General features: G+C 45.6%; 1 protein-coding gene across 2 annotated transcripts in view; it reads left to right on the top strand.

Annotated features, from left to right (window-relative positions):
• The first annotated feature begins 401 nt into the window (after nt 1–401).
• The window catches only part of LOC118210491 (kinesin-like protein KIF26A), a 107226-nt gene continuing 85792 nt past the window's right edge, over nt 402–21835 (top strand). The window contains exons 1-2 of one of the 2 annotated variants that reach the window (XM_035386695.1): nt 402–923; nt 4395–4643. In XM_035386695.1, the coding sequence (XP_035242586.1) occupies nt 789–923; nt 4395–4643 (384 nt within the window). In that variant the 5' untranslated portion in view covers nt 402–788. Of the gene's footprint in view, nt 924–3208; nt 4053–4394; nt 4644–21835 lie in introns of those variants that run through there. The other variant, XM_035386703.1, reaches the window with a different exon arrangement.

Genomic DNA, 21835 nt, shown 5'->3' with positions numbered 1-21835 from the left:
AGGAGGTACACGCGGATATAGAACTAAGATTTTAACTTCTCTTTTGAAATACAAATTATTTTTTTCCTGGATGTATGTTGGCCTGTGTTCCGTGTCCTCTGAATCACTTGCCAAAATGTGTTTGTTATATCAATGTGTCATATATCACGCAGCGCTTAGTGTACACCTGTAAAATGAATGTTAATAATCTTGTATGGTGATGAAACATTATTCCGACAGGAATTAGCATCAGCAGTGGGAACACTAATTTCAAACTGCATGAAACGTACGGAGCCCCTATCGTGGAGTGGAGCGTAGAGCAACTGATGGTCTGAGTGAGCGTGTGTCTGTGCATCTGAGTGAGTGAACAGGAAAGGGAGGGAGAAAGGGGGAGAAAAAGGTGGTCAGCGGTGGGCTCATACAATTTCATTCGAGACCTGCAGCGGCGGTGGACGAAGTACGATCAGAAGTCGGAAGACGGATAATAAAAGTGATGTAATAGAGATCCGTGGGATTTACTGATGGATTGTGTGGGTTTAATGCCTGGGTGGACTACTGGGCACAGGAAAGCTTCTTTCAATTACATAGGCTGCCTTGGTCATTGACGGGAGTGGTACTGAACGACAGTAGGCACGTTCTTAGTAGGCTATTTTATATATCTTTTGGAAAAATAAAAGAAAGACCTTTTGGATCTGGACCCCATGCTACGTTTGGTGGACACACGATACATTCCATAAAATGACAGTGAGAAGGAATATGTAAATGCCCATTTAATAACCCAGGGCACAGGATCTGTTACATTTTCCTCCATGGCTTTACAAAAGTCTTCAGGGTCCTCTGGGGATGGCAAGCCGAACCCCAGCCTGATAGACCTGGGCACGTTCTTCGTGGACTCCGATATAATTTTCGGATTTACAAGTCACCTTCTGAGAAGAAAAGCAAAGGTAAGTGTGCGACACATTAGCTCTCGGCGAAAGAGAAACTCGGTTGGGTAACTTTTATGCATGTCAGTCCGAAACAACACAACCCAGTAAGTTGGCATTTTTTCTATAACTCAGTTCTTCAATACTTTAGTGTTTAATATCAAAGGAGAACTATAGCATAAATTACATGTGTACAGTTAAATGCATCGGTTTGCTTGCTGTTGCTTCAGTGTCAGCTGGGACTGGAACATTCAGGACCAAGAACAGCGGACTCAATCTAACAACGTAGATGTGTTGCCTTTAGTCTGCCTTTCCACTTAAAAGAAAGACAGACATTATATTTGTCTTTCCAGCGTCTAAAATAGTTATAAAGTTCTAGGTACACCACTCGTCCCATGCAATATGTTAAGTAACGTACGCTATATTTATATATTTTAAAAAGAAAAGAAAAAGTAAACCCAACACATATTCGCGGCTAAAGTTGGTTGATTTCGGTGTGAAGACAATAACCGTGTACAGGTGTTCATTGAGGTCATTTTTTCATCCAAGAAGAACGCCACTGGAAAAGTATATAGCCTAGAGTCCGAAATAATAACGCAAACGGGCTATACAGAACAACTCTAAACGACTGCGCCCTACTTTCCACTTTACGATTTTTGAGATCATCCTGAAGCTTCGTAAATTAAACAAAACGCAACTAAGCATCTTAGACTACTTATGTCTAATGTAGCTACATATGACCGCAAAGTTAAAACCAAATGTAGTGACATTGATAGGAAGCCACTGAGGACGGGGCGGTTCTGTGCAGCGTGATTTTAGCTACACTGACGATAGTCTATGTTGCGAGTTAAGCATGTGGTATACCCTCCACGCTACAGTAGCCTAGAATAATCAGACAGACGCACAGTCTGTGAGAGTCTAAGCGATAATACTTGTCTGGAAAAATAGAAATGTAAGTAGGAAATCACATTTCACACCCGGGGATTTCTACAAGATCAATGCGCAAATATTAAGGGATCTCTAAATATTCGTCACACAAATCCTGCAGACGTTAAATGTATATGGAATGTAATACTTATGGTTAAGATATCACAACTAAGTAGGCAACCTCGGTGCGCGATTAAAGCCATCAATGTGAACCCCGCATTACAAATGTATTATGAGTACATTAATGTTTCTGTTAATTAAATTTATTTAAACGTGGTCCTAATTATTTTTCACAACAGAGAAGATAAAATATGTGTTTTTCATGTATGTACCAGCAATGATATATCTTTGTATGATGGGCTGTTCGGTTGTATCACGTTAAATAGTGGTAAACTCCCCAAATATATGATACCAGTTGCACAGACACGCAGTCTTTTGTCGGCTCGCCTACACATACAAAGGATTGTTACTGGGTTATATGAGGGAAGAAAAATGACAAGTAGAATTACATTGTGGAACAAAAGCATGTGGCTGTCGTTTCTTACATCATCTACATGAAATATTTAGAAGTTTAAAAATTAAATATTTAAACAGCCTACATTTTTCATCTCAGGTTTTTTTCTGTATTCTACCAAAGTACCAGATGGTGGCGCCAAAGTAATGATAACCGGGGGCTGCGGTTAATAATCATTGCTTCAGCCAAAGCGTGTGCAGTCTAACTAGACCGCTTATTTCACTGTTAAATGAGATCATGTGGTAACTGTAATCATAATCGTTTAGACAGCGAGGTCGGTCACAAACTGAAGCTGTAGGCTAGGCTACATAGCTGAAAAGTGATCGAAAATACAAGTTTATTTCCCCAATTGATGTATCAAATCGTCTCCTTACTCTCAGTTTCTTTGCAAAATCAAACGCTGTAGGCTATAAAGCGCTGATTATATTCCACGTTACATGGCCATTTGTTGACGTTTACAAATACACTTGGTTAGTTCAAGTGTAGGATCGAATGATTGACTGTTTAATGGGTGGTTGAGTAGTTAGATGACTCAGTAATCGAATCCAAACAAAAAATGTAGAACTAATATTTAGCTTGTCTTGTCCAATGTGCGGAATATAGGTAGTCACGCGCTTAATGCAGCCACGCGTATGAACGCAAACCATTTCAAGCGCATTTAAACTATCATACCTTTGTACTGAAACCTAACCATTTCCTAATTGCTAGCATAATCATGTATCCTAAGCACCGACCATTGTCAGCCAATTCTCATTGAGCAACGAAGGCATGCCTCATTCATTCAATCGAGATACGCCCTTTTTTTTTTTTTTTTTACAGACACCTAGGGTCAGGCTGAAAGGTGTCTTCCGCTGTTAACAGGTGTTGCCCTGTAACATATTCGGTATTTCAGTCGTACAGCAGTCTAATACCCTACGTGGAAACAGGGAAGTATTTACAATTTTACAGTTCAAATGAATATACGTAAGCTACCATATACACTTTAATATAATTCGGTTTCATTGGCTATTACAAACGGAATATCGTTTCCGTCAAAACACACAAAGTGACATCCAAATTGAGAAGCTTGATAGCGCATGGTTATACCCAGTAGCACTAGACATTCATTTTAAACACGCACCCGAATATTTATAATTTCCTTTAATGTGCACTAAATATCCGTTTCAAACACCAGATCTTAATATCAGCATTAGGCTACATCGATCCGTAATATTAGGAGGTATACATGTTCCAACCGAAATTCCCAAGCACACTGATGACAATGTTACCCTCGCTGTTGTAAGATTTCCTGCTAACGGGTAAGTGCAGCTACCCGTGCAATGCCGCTCTCCATAAAGCAGTCGCGTATACGCACTGAGTGCGAGCTCCACCCATTTCTGGGACTTGATTAGACCGCTCCACGAAGTCGCGGCTAAAACTTTACTCTTCTAGATATTAACGACGACATGGGAATGAAACAGTGCAAGTACCGTCGTTGGAGAATTATAATACAAGCAATAACACATTTTGTAGCTACTCAGTCACTGCGTGCTTGGAAACGGTAGGCTAATAAGTAAGCCTAAACTAAGCACGCAAAAGAAACTACCAATATTGTCAGAAATTGTTAACTTGTGAGAAACGGATTTGACGGGATGTTCAGACCCGAGAGGACGAACCTGAATTTGGGGGATGCAACTCGCGGACGGGACCCTGACCACCGGAGGTTTACCGTAAGTACTGAAAATAAAGGGCGAAAATAAGCAAGAACTGATCAGTCAACTGATCAGTATAGGGTTATAGTTCCACCTGTGACGGTATTTTGTATACCACCATGCTCTGAAGCTTCGATCCTCGGGTTAAGGTAAAGTCCACTCAGGAATATTTCGCTCATGTACATTCATTTCAGCAGTTAGTTAGCCCCGACAAGGTATTTTATTCAGCAACCGCAGCATAGGCTACCTGTCTGTCAGTCCTAATCATTTCATACATTGAACGCTGCACGTCCACAGTTTCACGTTGGCAGTTGATTTATTTTCTGCTCTAACTTGTATTTTCTGTCTGCCATGGCAAAGGTGGAAGGATGTCCCGGCAGAGAATCTCCCTTCTCGCTCGAACTCAATCCCAGGAAGAGGCTACATTCAGCGGAGGAAGCCCTGTGCGGCAGCCGACCACCCCCGGAGGGCGCCGGGTCTGTGACCATATCAGAGTCGGGTCATTTCGAGAGAAGGGACCTCAAGGGAAACTTGTGCAAACAATGTCAGATGAAAGTCGCAGAACTGAAGAGGCAAGCGCTCGCGCTGACCGATCCAGGGTCTCTGAAGGTTTGTACAGCCATACTATTACGCCTGTAAAGTTTTTATCCGTACAATCCCCCAGCCAAAGTCACACAGTTGTATTAGTAATGCTATTTATTTTACAAATGTTTTAAGTGACTGAAATGCATACTCAGTTCTAAGCATTGTGCATTCTGTGCCCCATTAACAGGTAAACACTTGACATTTGTTACATTTTGTATGGATGTTGCCTATTGAGGAGTGTTAAGATTTATTCTTTGTTGGGAGTTTGCCAGCACCTAAGAAGCATACCTGGGGTAAATCATAATATAAACTGAAACAAAAATGTAAGGTCTCTCTATGCCTCACCTAACTGAGGCAGTATGACCAAATACACTGTCAATTTAGCATGGAGAGAGAGCTCCTGTGGAGAATGTTGCCTGCAGCGACAATGTCCCCACCTGTGTGGAGCAAGAACCTGTCTGATTCACTCTTTATAGCCCTTTCTAGCATACAATCAATATAGAAAGTAGCATCATTTTTCTTTTTCAGTGTTAAGTTTCATAATAAAAGGATACTACATTAAGTAACACTTTAGAGCCCACACATGCAGACTAATACAAGACATATTCACTGAAACCTGAGGTCATGAAACTGTAATGAGACCTTTGGCTAAACAGTTAGACTTAGTTGGCTGTCTTTTTTTAAATTGCACTCTTATCAGCCATTATATATCTGCCAGGATTCCTGCCCTAGTGCCCTCAAAGTTGCCCCTTTTCAAACCAGCCCGATCGTTTTAAAGTCCCATTGTGTTGGCTGCAATGAAGTGTGCTCTGATGCACTGGTAAAAATGTTAAGGGGGGGTAGGTGATGCAATGGCTCTCTTTACTCTTCAGTGCGTCTGTTACCTGGTAATGTGCACATTTCCTCATTTCCTGTTTGGTTGTATAGCACGTCTCTATATTATATTTGATTTTTTTCAAACTTATCTGGAAGTTTAGCAAAACTTTGCAACAGTCACATCTGATCCAGGTTGTCTGGTGGGCAGACAAATGCACACTGGATTGCATGTTGTTATAATGGTCCTGTGTCATACTGGAATTTTTTTCCTCAAGAAGTCTGGATAAAGCCTTGTTTCATTAATTAGGAAAACCTTCCACTAATCTATAGGTGAGATCTAATCGCCTTTATAGAGTCCTGCCAGAGTTTTCAGCAGACCTGTTTACTTTGAACTATGAGAGTACATTGTCAGCTGATTTAATGCTACTTTCTATCATGGAGGAATTTGCTTTCTGCTCTTGTCAGGTTTAGGAAAGTGAGCGCTTTGGCATATTCATGTGTGCACATGTGCGTCTGATGGTCTTATCTTTGGGAGCAGTTTGTTATCCCTGAAGGACGGGGGACTGCTTGTTGACTCCACGCTCCGTTGGTGGAGCAGGGACGGGATCCTGCAGGGGCTCGGGTTCTACTCATGTGTGGTTTATGGGGGCGCAGGGATGGCATGCGAGCAGACAGCTTTGATGCCGTGTCAGAGCAAGGGTAGTTTAGTCTGAGCCCGCGGGTCCTAGCGCCACTACCTGTCCACGGGAACGGGGAAGGCTTGAGTCCCCAACGTGGGCCGGCCGGGCAGACCTGGTCCCACTGGAGACCCCCTGTAGTTGGGGGCCAGCGTGAGGTTCGGAGTACGTCAGATAACGGCCGTTTTTTTTCGACGCATGCCTTTCTGGCTAGGGTCTAAGGGGGGGGGGGAGGTCCGGCTGCGAACCCCACCCCCCTCCCCCCCGCCTAACCACCAGACAACAGAAAATATTGGGGGGCTTTGTTTTTGTTTTTTTATTATCCTCCCCCTCACATTCCTGTGTGCAGTCGCAACTCCAATATAGGGCAGAGAGCAGTGTGGTTACGTAAGAGTGGCTGTGAAGTTGTGAGGATGAGAGAGTTTGAGAAGCTATCAAATACATTAGTTCAATAAGGTGTCAGGGCCGGTTATGAAAGGCAGGGGGAGATGGGGCCGCGGCAGTCAGCCTGACTCACTCTCCGGTTTCAGAGCGCTCCCTACCCACAGAGGCTGTGCGGCTATTACGGTCTATTAGATGTCGGTGTGCTTTATTAGAGACTCTTAGCTCCCTCTGGGTGTGCTGAGTGGAGCTGATTAACAGCCATTACGGGGGCCTCAGGAATATGAAAATGTATGAGGCGTTTAGAGCACGTGAGAATGTCTGTATACGCGCCCGGACCTCCCCCTCCTCGCCCCAGACTCCGCCCTCCTTATGACATCATCTCATTGTGTTCCAGTTTTTTAAAAATTTTTTTTTTTACTTATTCCCCGCTACGCTTATTTTTCTACGTTTACAACCAAATGCCCATAAACAACATGAAAGCTTGTGTCTGGCAGACTGAAATGTCTTTGGAAGTGGCCCATTGTTTTGGGAAACAATGCTTATCTTGCTGCTTTCGGGGGATGGGGGGTGGGAAATAAGCAACCTGTAGGCAGGGGAGTCTACGGAGGAAGCTAAACCCAGTTGACCTTCGCTGTGCATTGAAAGTGTTCCTGTCCACCTCGCACCACAATTCCCAGAGCTGTTAAATATAGTCCTCAGACTTTTATTGTTGTCACTGCCTGCACTGGCTGAAGGCTTTTTTTTCTCAGTCATCCTCCGGGCAATGAAGGTCTCATATTTTGTTTGGATTAAAGCCCCTCCTAGCAGCTGCCCATAGTTGTGCCAGGGAAATTAGTTTGTTGCAGGGACCTCTAACATTCCATCTGTGAGCTACCCCTTTGTTTGGGGTGTATGGTGACATACAGTATCTGCAGCACACAATGAAAGACCTTTGGTGGGATTCATAGTCAGGGTGTTATCTGAGCTTGAGAGTGCTATTGCCTGCATCCCATACCCTGTGCAAACTTCCCTTCCATGGGAATGGAACCTGGGCCTTAAAAGTCTCTCCAGGTGCTCCAATACAGACCCTCCTACCCCCTTGCACACACAGACACACACACACACACACACATACACTGTGGTCTTCCTCAGGGGGGTTGTGGGTATGTTTCCTTTATTAGCCTCATGTTGATGGCTAAATTGGGCCCTAATTCAGGAGGTAAACAGCCATGGGAGGTCAGGAGGCTTTTTGTGTTCTGCCCACAGTATCAGATTCCCCAGCTGCAGGAGAAAGGAGACATTGTCCCGCCCGCCCAGGCCGCCCACCTGCAAGCCCGGCACCGCTGTTTGTGGCCGGGAGCCGGTGACCGTGACTGCTCACCCTGGGGCAATAGGGGTTGGAGAGGTGCGCTCTGGGTAGGACTTGTGCGCGTGGCAGGTTTGGCACCGTGGAGCTGCGGGTCTGCCTGGATGGTATCTGTGCCTAGGCCGGGCGCGAGACTGGGAAGGTTCTCCTGGGAAAGAGAGGAGGCTCTTTGTGCGAGCTCTCCCCCTGGTTCCGTTGGGTGAGGAAGTGAGCGTGCCCCTTTGACCCCATCTTCCAGTAGACCTATTGTCTGAGCAGATCCCCGGCGAGTACAGTAGGACCTGCTGCTTAGCTCAGCTAGTGCACTTTGCTGTATGTCTGGGAAGGAGCAGTTGGAGAGATTTCTACAGGGGGGTGGGGGTGGGGGTGGGGGGTGTCATTTTTTAATTGTTCCTCTGTACCTCACTGGACAAAAAAAACAAAGCTGCCATCGTGTGTTGTAGCCAGCCGCACTTGACCCATCATCATCGAGAAACCAAGAGCGTGACTCATAGGCTTGGTGTGAAAGAGTTCCTATCCCCGCTGCTTTCTCAATGGGAGACTGGCTCCGTTTCAACACTTAAAAGCTGCGAGCTCCAGGATGCTGTGGGAAGAGCTGGGAATGAATTGGTGCCATAAGCTGTAGGCTTGGAAAACAAAGGGTCAGTGCTGGAGCCATGATGATGACAAACAATATCTCTATATTCTGCTGCAGCATGTAAATTCACAGCCAGCAATTCGCCCTTCTTCATGCTCCTGGACTTCAACAACCAGGCTCATTTTCTGAGAACCAACTTTTTAATCTTTGTATTTCTTACTTTTTTTAATTCATTGATGTTGAGTGGTTAGGCTGACTTTATCAACATTTAAGCTCTTCACTTTGTTCTGGTTTAACTCTACTGAGATCAGGTTCGTCCTTGAAATTATGGCCTTCCTTTGAGCCAAATTGACTGTGGCTTTCTTCAGTCTTGACAGTGGAAAAGGCTGTAAATTTGCAGTCTCTTTCATTTAGTGTCAGACAATTAAAAAAGCATTATTAAAATGGCCTGCCTTTAAAGCAAAACTACAGGGAGAGACTTTCAGAAGTTCCACAGACATGGTGTCTGCCTTGCTCAAAGGAATTATCCTATGAGTATCCAGTTCGATAATTAACATCTAGTGAGAATCTCAAATGATAAAAGACAAACAATGATGGTGCATCAAAAATTGTATACCAGGGCCTATCATTGCTTGCTGTGAAACTGAGTTGAACATTGAAGTCATATGATAACATTAAAGACCTGCCACAAGTTCAAAGCAGGTCATTTCTTTTTTATAATAACCAGTGGATCTTTCAACAAAGGTAAAAGCCCATCCACCTGGCTCTGAGCTATCTTTAATTAATGAAAACTGACTTTTTTCTTTCCCTTTTTGCTCAAAGGGCTTCACTATAAAAGGACCATATTGTGGTAAACGCAGAGGAAGAATTTCCTTTTGTCTGCCTTGTCAGGTATCTCATGAACGGGGCTAAAGTGGCTGTCATTTTCAACAATCGACCATCAATTTCCAAGGCCCAGAAAGCCCATCTTGAAAGTGACCTGTAAAAACCTTAATTCTTAACCTGGCTGCATTTGAAGTTGGCTGTTGTTTTCAGACGTCCTTTTCGTCACCTGATATCATGGCTGAAACGACTGTCCTTCCTGGCTTCGGTTATCAACCTCACGGATGGTGAAAAGCTGCCTTTTGTGTGCGATGTGATAATGCGATTGCTCAGTTATCGTCTTCCTCACGTTTTAAAGGGCAGGCTACCTCCCAGAAGTCTCCTCTTTACTGTGAGATATTGCCACATGAATCAGATGGACAATTGAGAGATGGAATTGTGGTATAAAATGCTTGGAAAAAGATATTACCCTTCACTGTGCAAGGCCAGGTAGGGAGTATCTAGATGAAAACTGTGTTCATAGTTTAGTGCATTATTTGACAGATCTGATCTAATTTACCGTGGTAGAGATGGTGCACTAGAGAGGAAAGCCATTGCAGGTCAGGAAATGTTACCATACCTCAAAATTGGACCATCTGGTCGTACTATAGCTCCCAGAAGTGATCCAAATCTTGCCGACGGTCTCTGAGGTTATGTGTCAACCCTGTGCTGGATTTCCAGAGAGGAATCAAAACTTTCTAAATGGTAAACACTTGGGAACAGAGATTCCCATGAAGATACAATTGCTTTCATAAAGTCTTGAGGACATTTTGTGTGAATGCACAGTTTCAATTACAAGGACTGGAGTACATTCAGGTTAGCGTCTACATGCTATGTTTCTTTGAATGTTGTCTTTGTGTCTTTGCCTACATATATGTTTGTCCATGTATATTTTTGGAGCTGTTGCCCCTCCCAGAGAACTTACAATTGCTTCAGTTGTTTAGGAGATTGATTTAATTGCCACAGTTTTTAGTGTGTCTGTTCATTGTGTTGAGCGCCGCGGTGGTTCTGTGGCCTTATCTGATGCCGTCTGTGCGGTTGTGTGTGCCTGCGGTATCTGGATAAATGGAGCGATGTGGGCCTGTTTGGGGCCTCTCTGATGACAACAGCAGATAAGATGATTTGCAGTGATTGCACCTGGAGGTCTCCAGGTCAATGTGACAAGCAACGAAACAGCCGCCCAGTGCTTTACACTGCTCTGCCGGTTTAGTGTGAGAGAGGGTGACTGAATGGGCTGGCTTTCTGTGGGTGAGAGTGCCTAGGATGTGTGGTCTGCGTATCAGTCCAAATGTGTGTTTGTTTGTTTGTGTGTGTGTGTGTATGTAAACATAAGTTTTGGCTTCTTGACAATGAGTGCTTGTAAATGTGCAGTTCTACTTGAACGTGCCAAGTATATGCGGATGTGTGCGATCGTATGTTTGTTAATGTTTGTTGATGTTTGGTCATTTGTGTGGAAGTGGGCGAACGTGCCTGAATGTGAATGAATGTGTGAGAAAGCGTGTGAATGCTAGTGAATGTGTGTGAAAGTGAGTGAATGTGTGTGAAAGTGGGTTAATGTGTATGAAAGCGGGTGTTTCCCCAGGTCTCCGTCTGGACCGTAGACTGGATGTGCTGCGTCGCTCTAATGAAAGTGCGTGAGTGGCGGTTGGGAGGCTCCTCAGTGGAAGAGTAGTTTGCTTGTTAGGACTAACGAGTTTGAGGAGCTGATTTTATCTCCCGTAGCTTCTGTGTTTAAAAGCAAATCCACAAAAGTTAGCAAAAGGAGTCGTTTCCATCCCAGGCAGTAGTGAGAGCACTCCTGCAAGCTTAAAACTGCTTGTTGTGACAAGACAAAAGCTTAACACAGAGGACCATGTCAGAGAGGTCAAAAGCTTCACAGTACTAATGGGATTCTCTCTGGTGTTCTGAGGCTGCTAATTTATGGAGTTGTGTAGGACTTGTGTTGTCCTAACATGGATCTGAGTGATGAGTCAATTAATTTTTTTTTTAGTTTCCTGATAGTCCAGGCTTCATTAGTTACATGATAAAAAGTGCTATTCAGTTAAGGATGGAGGGAAAGAATGGCTAATGGCCTATTGACAATGATGGATGGGTGTTGCTATAATTTCTGCATAATGCCATTGCATTGAGAGGTCCTAATTATTGGCTAACACTGAATTTACAGCGAGGGGAGAGCATATCTCTTTTCAGGCTCTCCAAATATGGCATTTTAAAAGCATATGGCGAAGGCTGACGTTTAAGGACTTGGAAACCGTTTGGGTTGCTGTGCAATGTTAAATGGTTTGCAAAAAGAAAGGCCTGCAGCGGTTCCCCCACCCTGAGACGTGAGCTAAGTGCAGCACAGGAAGTGGAGGTCAGCGGCAGGCAGACTTTACCTCTCTGTTAACCTTTGCCCTTTGGCCTGAGGTCGCAGGAAAACGAGCTTGCCCTGGCATATCTCCATCTAGAGATCCCTGTCCACGGGGCAAACGGGGGAACCCAAAGGAGCTGATGTTGTCGAAGCTCGAACGTTGTGTTTTATTGGTGTTTGCACACAGTGATTAAATACGCCCACTGTTTGCCCACAAGCTGATAGTAAATTGCGTATTTGTTTGATAGAGATTGCAATACGGGATATATGTGAAAAGAGAGCCAGCTCTTTGGTGTGTAGTCTCTTCCGTTTACTCCAAAGAGTTCACTGGCATATTAAACTAGTAACTCTTCATGTCTATGCGAACAAAGATGAAGATACTCCTCTCTGGTGACTTCCACCTTTTGTCTGAGTTCCAAGTGTACTTTTCAGACAAATAAGTGATTGTGATATAGGTGTACATCTCTTTGTACATTTTAAGTAGCATAGAGTGCTCCTACTTGGTTGCTCCTTTGTCCCCTGCATAGCTTCCCATTCATTATGCATTCTAGGCTGCATATTGTGGATTTAGGGAGGGATACTCCCTCACATCATGTCACATGTCCACTTCATTCCACTCCCAGCCAGTTTGGACAGGGCAGGCTAAGCGTGGTGAGCGTGGACAAGTGAGATGTAATATAATGTTCTCCACTAGGGGTGCTGGGAACACTCCTTTCTCTGTGAAGACTGTGCAGGATTCTGTGGCTGTGCAAATGTGAAAATAAGGATTTAATTCTTTCACAATGTTTGGACCCATTCAGACACGTTTGTTTTGGTATTTTCCTGCTTCATTGTTTGGGTCTTTCATGCTTGACTGAACACAGCTCCTGCGCCACCATTGTTGTCTGGTCTGAAGCCAAACAAGGTGATATTTTGTGGAAAGGGTCCAGATTCTAATATAATTCAATGTTTTGCTGGTTGAAATTGTAGTAGCTTTGTTCTTCACTGAGTAGCAAATTTTTCATAGTCATCTTGGCTGAAAAAGTGTTTGAAATAAATTCCGTAATGTTAATTTCAAATGCTTATTTTCACCATGTAAGTGTTACACTGCTTTTTTATTTCCTGAATACAAGCAATGGGAGGAAATGACCTAACTTTGGCACATTCACCAAGCTTCCTGCATTCTGAGTGTGTACGAGTGCATGTGCGTGTTTGTGTGTGTGTGTGTCTGTGTATCTGTGTGCACGTGCCTGTGTGTGTGTATATGTTTGTACGTGCGTGTGTCTGTGTATCTGTGTTTGTATACCCGTGTGTGTGTGGGTGTATGTGAGTGTATTTTCATATGCATTAGTGTTCTTATGTGTGAGCGCATTTCCATGTGTACATATTTGGCTGTGAGTGTGTGCGTGCATGGGTGTGAGTATATATGTGCATTTTCGTGCGCATACGTGTGTGTGTGTGTGTGTGTGTGTGTGTGTGTGTATTTGTTCATGTGTGTATGTGTACTGTGTGTGTTGATGGTGCATGGGGAATTTAATGGTACAGTATACACTCGACTCAGGTTTATATAAGCGTTCCAACCCAGCGAAGGCCTGGCACTTCAGCCACAGCACTCTCCATGCAGCCAGACTTCCATCCACAGAGCCCACTGCAAAGATGCATCAGCGCTGCTGTCCCCATGACGATAGAAAAGCGAGGTGGATTGTGCTGGAACAGCCAAGGTTATCACACAGAGAGCCCTAACCACAAGTGAATGGGAGTCAAGGGCCAAAAACCAACTCTTAATTTCAGCATTCTGAAAGGTGGCCATCATAGAAGATCTGGGGTTCAGGAGTGATGCATCAAGCTATATTCTATTATACATTTCCCCTTTTAACCCTTTAACTGGCAGCTCAATGTTTATATATTTATTTCTGCATGTACATTTCTACTTTGTTTACTTATTTTTTGTTGACATTCGTGTATATATGTGTAATTTCACTGAAAATTTTCACGTGAAAACAAGCTGCTAGTTAAAGGGTTCAATTTATTAAATGAGTGTTTATAAAGAGCTTGGCCTGGGCAGATGTTTTACTCAGGAAAAGTTTTATTTCCACAAAACAGGCATGCAGTCACACACACACGCACACACGTACCCACGCACACACACACACACACGCATGCACACACACAAACGCACGCCTGCACACACACTCACGCACACACACACGCGCACACACACACGCGCGCACACACACACACGCACACACGCACAGACACACATTTTATTGCTCTGAAGGCTAGCCCGTCCTGTTCCCAGGCTCTGCTCCCCGTGTCTGAGGGCGAGCCTGTCTGCCTGCTGTTTCTGAGACACACCCTGGGGCTCCTCTACCTTTGTTGATTGACTTTTGACCCAGCTGTCAGCTCGGCCCCCTCTTTACAGCAGTATTGAGTTGCAGTTTGCTGACCCCGGCTGGAACAGGTGAATACTGGAGGTGCTTGCTGGAGGTGGTGTGCGGTTGGGGCCTGGAGCACGGAGGGGTTTGAGGTGCAGTGCAGGGGGACAGGAGGCGGGGCCTAGCCCACATCACAGCCTTTAAACCTGAGCTGGAGTAAGACTGGACTTAGTTTACAGCCTATTCAGCTGGAATATCACAGGGCAGAGCACACTGTGGCCCAGGCCTCAGTAACTAGGCACATCCTTTCTGACATGTCAGCTTCAAAGGAGGGAGAGGCCTCTGGATCTAATGAATTTCCCAGGCATCGTTTGTTTAATGTTGCATGCAGGGATGAGATATTTCAATTTCAATTCAGTGTCTTTTTTTGAGCAGTTGGACAACGAGACCTTTCACTACAAATGTGGTGTTGTAAAAGCTGTTCCCTCTTTTAGGCCGTGGTCTAAATTGATTGAAAGCCGGCGTTGTGGGGGGGGTGACAGAGTGGCACGCAGCTCTCTAATTGCCGAAGCTTCTGCTCGGCTTGTCTGTCATACCCCCCCAACCCCCTTCGTGTGTCAGAGAGGGAGAGAGGGAGTCAGGAAACAAGTTTCCTGCTCTCTAATGAAGCTGCATCCAGGACTGAATCAGTACATGCTTACAGTATGCCTGCCAGAGAAGGACTCCCTCTTGTACTGCACTGGTCATCAGAGCACCATCACTTTATATACTGACCAGATGGCCAGCTCCATATTCCTAAGACTGGAAGTTCTGTCAGTCTACATCTGAAGCTGAACTGTTCCAGTATGTACATGCATTACAGGGTGTGAGAGCAATGCTGTGATCAGAACAATGTTGTGTCAATATCTGTTCTACCCATCTTCACTCACCTTCATGCATATAGAATATAATTTTGCTTAAAGTGGCAATCCTTCATTTTTCATATAAAAATAGAATATTTGATACCTTTTTACAATGGCATTTTTGTAACAACATTGACTCAATGTGCTTACATTCTGCTTCTGTGTGTGCTATTTTCCGCTGGTGGTGTCGGGTGTGACAATCCTGCCAAGTTTTCAAATACGATGATGCACACAGGAATTTGTGTGCCAGATGTGAAAGAGCAAGAGCCTAAAATCCAAAAAGCATCTTTAAAATTGGGTTTTATATGTTGGTCAATATTACTGCGTCAGATGACAGTGTTGGTTGTCTTTAGGCAGTCTTCTTTATCAAAAATATTCTACCACTGGATTATTTATGCTAGTAATAGCTTAGTTTCAGCTGGAACACTGGGGAACTTGTGATCAAATCCACCAAAAGTGGAAAATTAAGGATGGCCCATTAACCCTTTGAAGAGTACGTTTTTTGGAATGTTTGTTTCAAAATTCGAAGTCAGTGTTCTTAAATTCCAGTGCTTACAATTACCAGCAGTGATTGGTGCATCAGCATTAGAATGTTCAACATTCTACTCACATTTAGTGATCCTACACATTAAAGGGTTAATTGCATTGTGTGGAGCTGTATGGAGCTGTATGTATTGAGCTATGTGTGCTGTATGAAGTCAGTCCTGTCAGGTGCAAGCATCGATGTGCCCTGCTCTCCCCCACAGCAGCCTGGCTGTACTTTATGGCATGCGCTGCACATTAAACTGCACTGCAATAATCTGGTGTCAAATGGCAATACAGACGCAGGCATCAATCACCATGTGGCCTGCTGTCTCTCTGCAGGGAAGAGCAGGCTGGAGACATGCTGATTAAATAAAGATCTCGCCCTCTTTTAAAGACTGCAACAGTTATTTTTCCTTTTGTTCTCTGACTATGTTCTGCATCCCTCCAGCGTGACTGCTGAGCTTTTTACCACTGATGTACTTGTCAATAGGAGTGCCATGCATCAGTGAGTTTCTGATGTGTACGAATGTACAGGTTTCAGCTGTCTGTGTGCCAGCATGTGTACAAGGAGGCGGTTAGATGCTTTTCTTTATCAGTGTTAAACTGCTGGAAGCTTAAGTAGAGAGAGAGAGAGAGAGAGAGAGAGAGAGAGAGAGAGCAAAGCCTTTGACACTCCAGATTGTATTCCAGTCTGGCAACAACAAGAGGAAACCAGGGTCCACTTCAGGATGGGGCAGAGGAAACAGGCGCTTTGAGGGAGAGGGCGCGCAGGCGTCACCGAGGCCGACGCCCAGTGCAGGCAGTCAGCGGGGATGGGAGGGGAGGGGAGGGAGGGATGGATTCCACCTGGGATGCAATGGAATGTTCTACGTGGAATTGCTGCCATTCCTTCTGGGATCCAGGCCTGCGTGTTCCAGTGGAGCCTGAGTCTGGACAAGACGAGGCAAGACCCTGTCCTGAGCGTAGACCCGTCCCAGACGTGGTCTGGCTGAATAACACGAAAGCAGCGGGGTTCCCCTCGCCCGCCTCGCATCCTGCTGTGCCTCGGCATTTTAATGCGCCAGGTGGGGCAGCGTGCTGTGGTTCAGGACCTGAATTTGCTATAAAGGAGGTTGCAGGTTTATACCCACATTTCAAACTGCCTTTGTACCTCTGTACAGGGTATTTAAATGGTTTTCAGCTGTACGAAGGGTAGCATGTTAAAAATGTGAGGGATGTAGGCCTTCCCACCGGCCTGAGCAAATAAACACTAATAATAACAATTATGACTCCAGGTGTGCTCCTTCACAGCTGTGGAATGAGGCAGACCTGGTCCGCTGCCGGGAGGCGTAAGACACGTGCGCTGTTTTTAAAGGGAGTCGTGGATCCCCAACTTCCTGTTACCGTTTATCTGGTATCTATTGATCCAGACATGCATTCAGCCGTTGTCACGGCAACACAGATACATTGGCGACATGGGTAGGGAACTGCAAAATGATTGTGGCGTGAATATCGGAAAAAAGATACCGGACAACTAGGTTTTATAACCACAGATACACGCCGATGGTTAAATTGTACGAATAAAACTAACAGTGCAAAGTGTTCAAGGGCAGATGAAGCATGGCAACAATAAGACGAGCAACAAAATCATAACTATGTTTGAACTATGTATGACAAGGATACCATAAGTGTCACATTTCAGTGTTATGCATTTGCTGTCGAACTGTGTTTGTTATTTTTAAAGTCCTATTTCAAAGTGCAGAGATTATGCCTCAACTGAAGACAAATAATGGAAAAGTGTGACACGTGATAATCATTCAAAGAAATAAAGAGCAAATTGATGACTGCATTTTTCTTTGATACGATAATGATAAAAAGGACAATTTAAATTTAAATTTCTAAAATGCAATTATAGCTAGACATGGATCTGTTGGGACCAGACAGCTCAGTTAATCACTTCAATTAAATCGAGATTGGTTGGTTAACCCAGATATATCCAATCCTAGACCACCCAGTGTAGTTAGACTGCAGTGCCCCCTGCTCCCACGGACAGACAAATTGTTTAATTCATCGATTTAATGCCTCTGAACTTTAATTGGCCAATCCAGAACTAGCAAATGGAAATTTGCAACCGGCCGGCCACTTTCAGTGCGGTCAGCGCAAGGGGGGTAAGCGTGCCGTGTGGAGGGGTCCGAGTCCCACAAGTTTCCCTTCAGAATCAATCTCAGCCTCGTTGCGTCTTCCCCTCACATATGTCATTGCTGGCGTCCCCTGGCTGGCGTTCAGGGTGACATCGGAGAGCGCCAGGTGGGCCTGCTGGTTTAATTTGACAGTCCAGTGCTTTTCACTCAACCCCTCCCCCCCCCCCCCCCACTGCCCTGCCCTTGTGATCTTCCACAATGGGCCAGGTGTGCCGGGCTGCGGACTGGATGAGTGGCTGAGCTGCGCATTGATAGCTCGCGGTCACCGTGACGATAGCCCTGTTGAACTGTCCCTCTGTAATCTCTCCAGACGGTCACCAGGCCGATGGTCACTAAGTGTGCTGGCGATATGTGGGTAGCGGGGCAACAGCAATAACAAACAGAAAGGCTTGTTGCTATAACTCTTTTACAACAAGAAGCCACGTGTGTGCAATGGCGCTGTTTATGGGGGAAGCTGATTTGACTCATTTAAACCCTTATGATGGGCACAATGTGCTTATTTTAACCTGTCAGCACAGTGCACAATGGTGCATACTTATTTCAATGACCTGTTTGGTGACAAATAATACTTAAGAATGCTCAGGCTGCACCAAAAACTGAATTGTCCCGCCTGGCAGCACAATGTGTGACATGTGACACTGTTGCACCCCTATATGCACATGAGACAGGGCCAAAGCCAGTGGACAAAGAGTGTGAAAAGAAACTGAATAAATGAGCGCATGAACTATCTACTAAACTACTAAGAGTATGAACTATGAGTATCTAAGCAGAGCAGCAGAGCATTTCCCCTGTGTGTTAAGGAGCGTTGGGCTGTGAGCTCACTGAATGAACAGCCTAGGCAGGGTGGAGACTGTCTGCAGGCAAACAAAATGAAGTGTGTACCTGCTGTAGAACCCCTGGGGCCAGTGTATATAGATCCATGGGAGTTGCTCCTGTGAATGTGTGTGCTTGCGTGTGTGTGTGTGTGTGTGTCTGTGTGTGTGTGTGTGCTGTATGAATGTGTGTGCTTGCGTGTGTGTGTGTGTCTGTGTGTGTGTGCAGGTGTACTGTATGAATGTGTGTGCTTGCGTGTGTGTGTGTCTGTGTGTGTGTAGGTGTACTGTATGAATGTGTGTGCTTGCGTGTGTGTGTGTGTGTGTGTGTGTGTAGGTGTACTGTATGAATGTGTGTGCTTGCGTGTGTATGTGTCTGTGTAGGTGTACTGTATGAATGTGTGTGCTTGCGTGTGTGTGTGTGTGTCTGTGTGTGTGTGTCTGCATGCCTGTGTGGCTTATGCACATGCGTCCATGTGCTGTCAGAGTATTCTGTTGTAAGATAATGCCTGACATGTCATGGCTCTGTGCTTAATACCCTGTACCTCATTAACTGCTTAAAAGGGTCACAGAATGTTCTTCAGCCTTTAGAAATGATAGCACAGCTGAAGGATTTAAATCCTCAATATAATGCAGAGAATATGGAGCAAGGTTAAGTTAATTTTTCCCTGTCTTCATAAAGCTCTTTAATTTGACAACAAGCCTTGTGGCATTTGACAAAGCGCCGGAAATAAGGCCCTGGGCTGAAGGAACGCTCCGCCACTTTGTGTGCCGAAATAGATCCGCATTACTGTAGACTCTGGGTTTTGTTGAGGGGGCGAAAGGAGGAAACTCGCACTTAATCACCAGGCCGGCCTCCCCGGGCAGTCCAGTCTCCCCTCCACTGAGCAAACGGCGCGCCTCGTGTGGGGAGCCGCGGCATCATGGGTAATTTGGAAGTGACATTGCCCTTGTTTGTTTTCCCTCGGTTTGACAAGACATCTGTTTATGGGAGCTCTCTTTGTCTCTTTGGCATACCTGCCATTCATCCGGCCCGGTTTGGCAATGTTTGCCCAGTGTGTGTAACGCCAGTTCAGCACAATGTGTTTGTTTGTCTTATAATAGCACTTCGGTATGCGTCCATTTGTTTTGCATTGTTGCTCGCTCATCCTGATGTATGGAGTTCGTAAATCTTCGAGCTGTACGAAACGCCAGTCAAAGTTCACGCTAAGCCCCGTTTCGTGGCCGAGCGTCTCTCCTGGGGTCGCTGGGGAGTGTGTCAGGACGTGTTTGCGTGCTAACTGCGTGCTTTGAGTTTGAGGAGTTCTCCCTGCCGGTCTAAAGGACGAATTGTCACTGTCATTCCATTTTCTGGCCAGACTGTGTACCAGGCATGTGTACCTGGCTGGATCTTGCAGAATGTTTAAATGGGAAACCCTTAAGCGGTTTCTAATGAGGTCTTGCAGCATCTCGGACGGCATGCGACGTTCTCACAGGGTCCCAGTACTTTTTCTCTGCCTCAGCAGTAGGAGTTGGGACATGGCGGAGCAGGACGTTAAGCGGGGACTCATGTGCGTTACCTGGGAAACGCATTCCCGTGGCTCCCCGCCCGATGCGCATTCCCGTGGCTCTGCCGTTGATCTGGGCCGTTCTGCGGAAGACAGCGATGAGGTGATCTGTCTGCCGGGGCGGCCGCCCTGCTCACCGGCCGTGTGATGGGAATATAAACGGCCCAGCTGCTACCTCAGCACTTCGTCCTTGGAGTGTGACAGGGACTCGCCGGGGGACTTCGCTTTCGCTTTGCTCGCAGCGCTTCACACGCCTTGCTTCGCGAAGCCCCCTCACCCCCCCACCCACCCCCCAACCCCACCCGAACCACAAACTGCCACCCCCCACTCCTCCCGCCCCCACCAGCTCAGGTCATGCAAAGCCACAGATGCTCTGACAAGAGACTGCTGTTGCTGCTGGTCCATGGCTTTTATTTCACACAATTCCCTGGAATGTAGTCATAGGGGGCAAAAGGTGTAATGAGGCACTGACCCACAGCCCCTAGCAGGAAATGGCAAATGTACCGTTAAAAATCCACTGTCAGTCAAGTTGATTAAATATAAAAAAGCAAGTTATGCGGTGCATGGTTGCTCCCAGAAAGAGATGCAGATTGATAGTGCTTTAGTTAAGCAAAAACATAAAATGGTAGACCTGTGAACTCCGTTCATTCGTTCACAGTGAAACGCAGGTCATGAAGGAAGTCTTTGCATGTTGTAAATGGCGGGTGTGCTGTCTGAAGGGCTCTGTGGTGCACAGACTGGCTCAGGCTGGTGGGAATTGTGGGTCAGGGGGTGTCTCTGTTTGAGGTGGGGGGCGGGCGGGAGGGAAGGAGAATCGGTTAGCCGAGCCTCTCTTCCCGTCACATTGCATGAAACGAATACTCCATTCAGTTCACAGCATAGACCGCCCTGGTCAGAACGCTGTTGCGGCCAGTGAGCGTCGGAGCGGGGGGTTGTGAAATGCGCTAAAACACACGATGGCTCCCGACCTTCCCTCCGCGCAGCGCGACCCCGCGGCTCCACGGAGCTCGTTACGGCGCGTTTACACGGACGCGGCTGACGGAGGCCTCCTTCCTGTCTGGAGCGAACGCGTCGCCGTTAATTAGGGCTCCTTCAGACGCTCTGAGCTGGGAAACAAAGGCGCGGACCCGCCGCCGACCGCGCCGCGGCTCCGACTGTCGCTGGGCCACGCCCCCTGCTCCCAGCATGCCTGCGGCTTCCCTTACCATCCCGTAATAACAGGCCAGAGAGGGGTCGCCAGCGCACCAGTGTGTAAATCAGTCCCGCGCTGCAACCTTTGCTCAGGTGCGATCTGCATGGATTTATGTATTTCCCACGCACTCTTGCTTTACCTGACAGTCTCTTGATTTGGAGTGTGTGTATCTTGAGGGAAATCTTGATGAAGGAATTGATGATGCCGTTACGATTTTCTGCCAAAACAGCGACTGTGTAGTGTGTAATCACAGGGGAATGGAAGAGTAACCACAGCTTCCCCCCAGTGCTGGAGAAAGGGCTGTTATCTTCGGAGGTAATACTTGACACATTCAGAAAGTTGATTGGAATTGCTTTTTTCATGAAAAGCTGTGGTGACTCAGAGTAATAAACCTAAATAACTGAGAAAAAAATGACAGCTTACATTATGGTTTAAAGACCGCACAGTATTTGTTGTAAAATTAAATTTGCCTTCATTAAAAACAGATTATTTTGACTCCAGTATTTCCCCAGATGCGTATATTCAGTAATGGTTATATTTGAGAAAGTGATGAATGGAGACATTTTCTTTCCAACCGAACTATAAAAAACATCTCACATCTTAGACACTTTCATGTTTAATATGGAAGAATTGCTCTCACAAAATTGGATGTGATTGCAATGCCCTGTCTTTTCAAAATCTCCAACTGTGGAAA

This window comes from Anguilla anguilla, chromosome 1 (genome assembly GCF_013347855.1).
Source record: "Anguilla anguilla isolate fAngAng1 chromosome 1, fAngAng1.pri, whole genome shotgun sequence".
Classification (NCBI taxonomy): Eukaryota; Metazoa; Chordata; class Actinopteri; order Anguilliformes; family Anguillidae; genus Anguilla; species Anguilla anguilla.
This window is presented reverse-complemented; position numbering and strand designations above follow the sequence as displayed.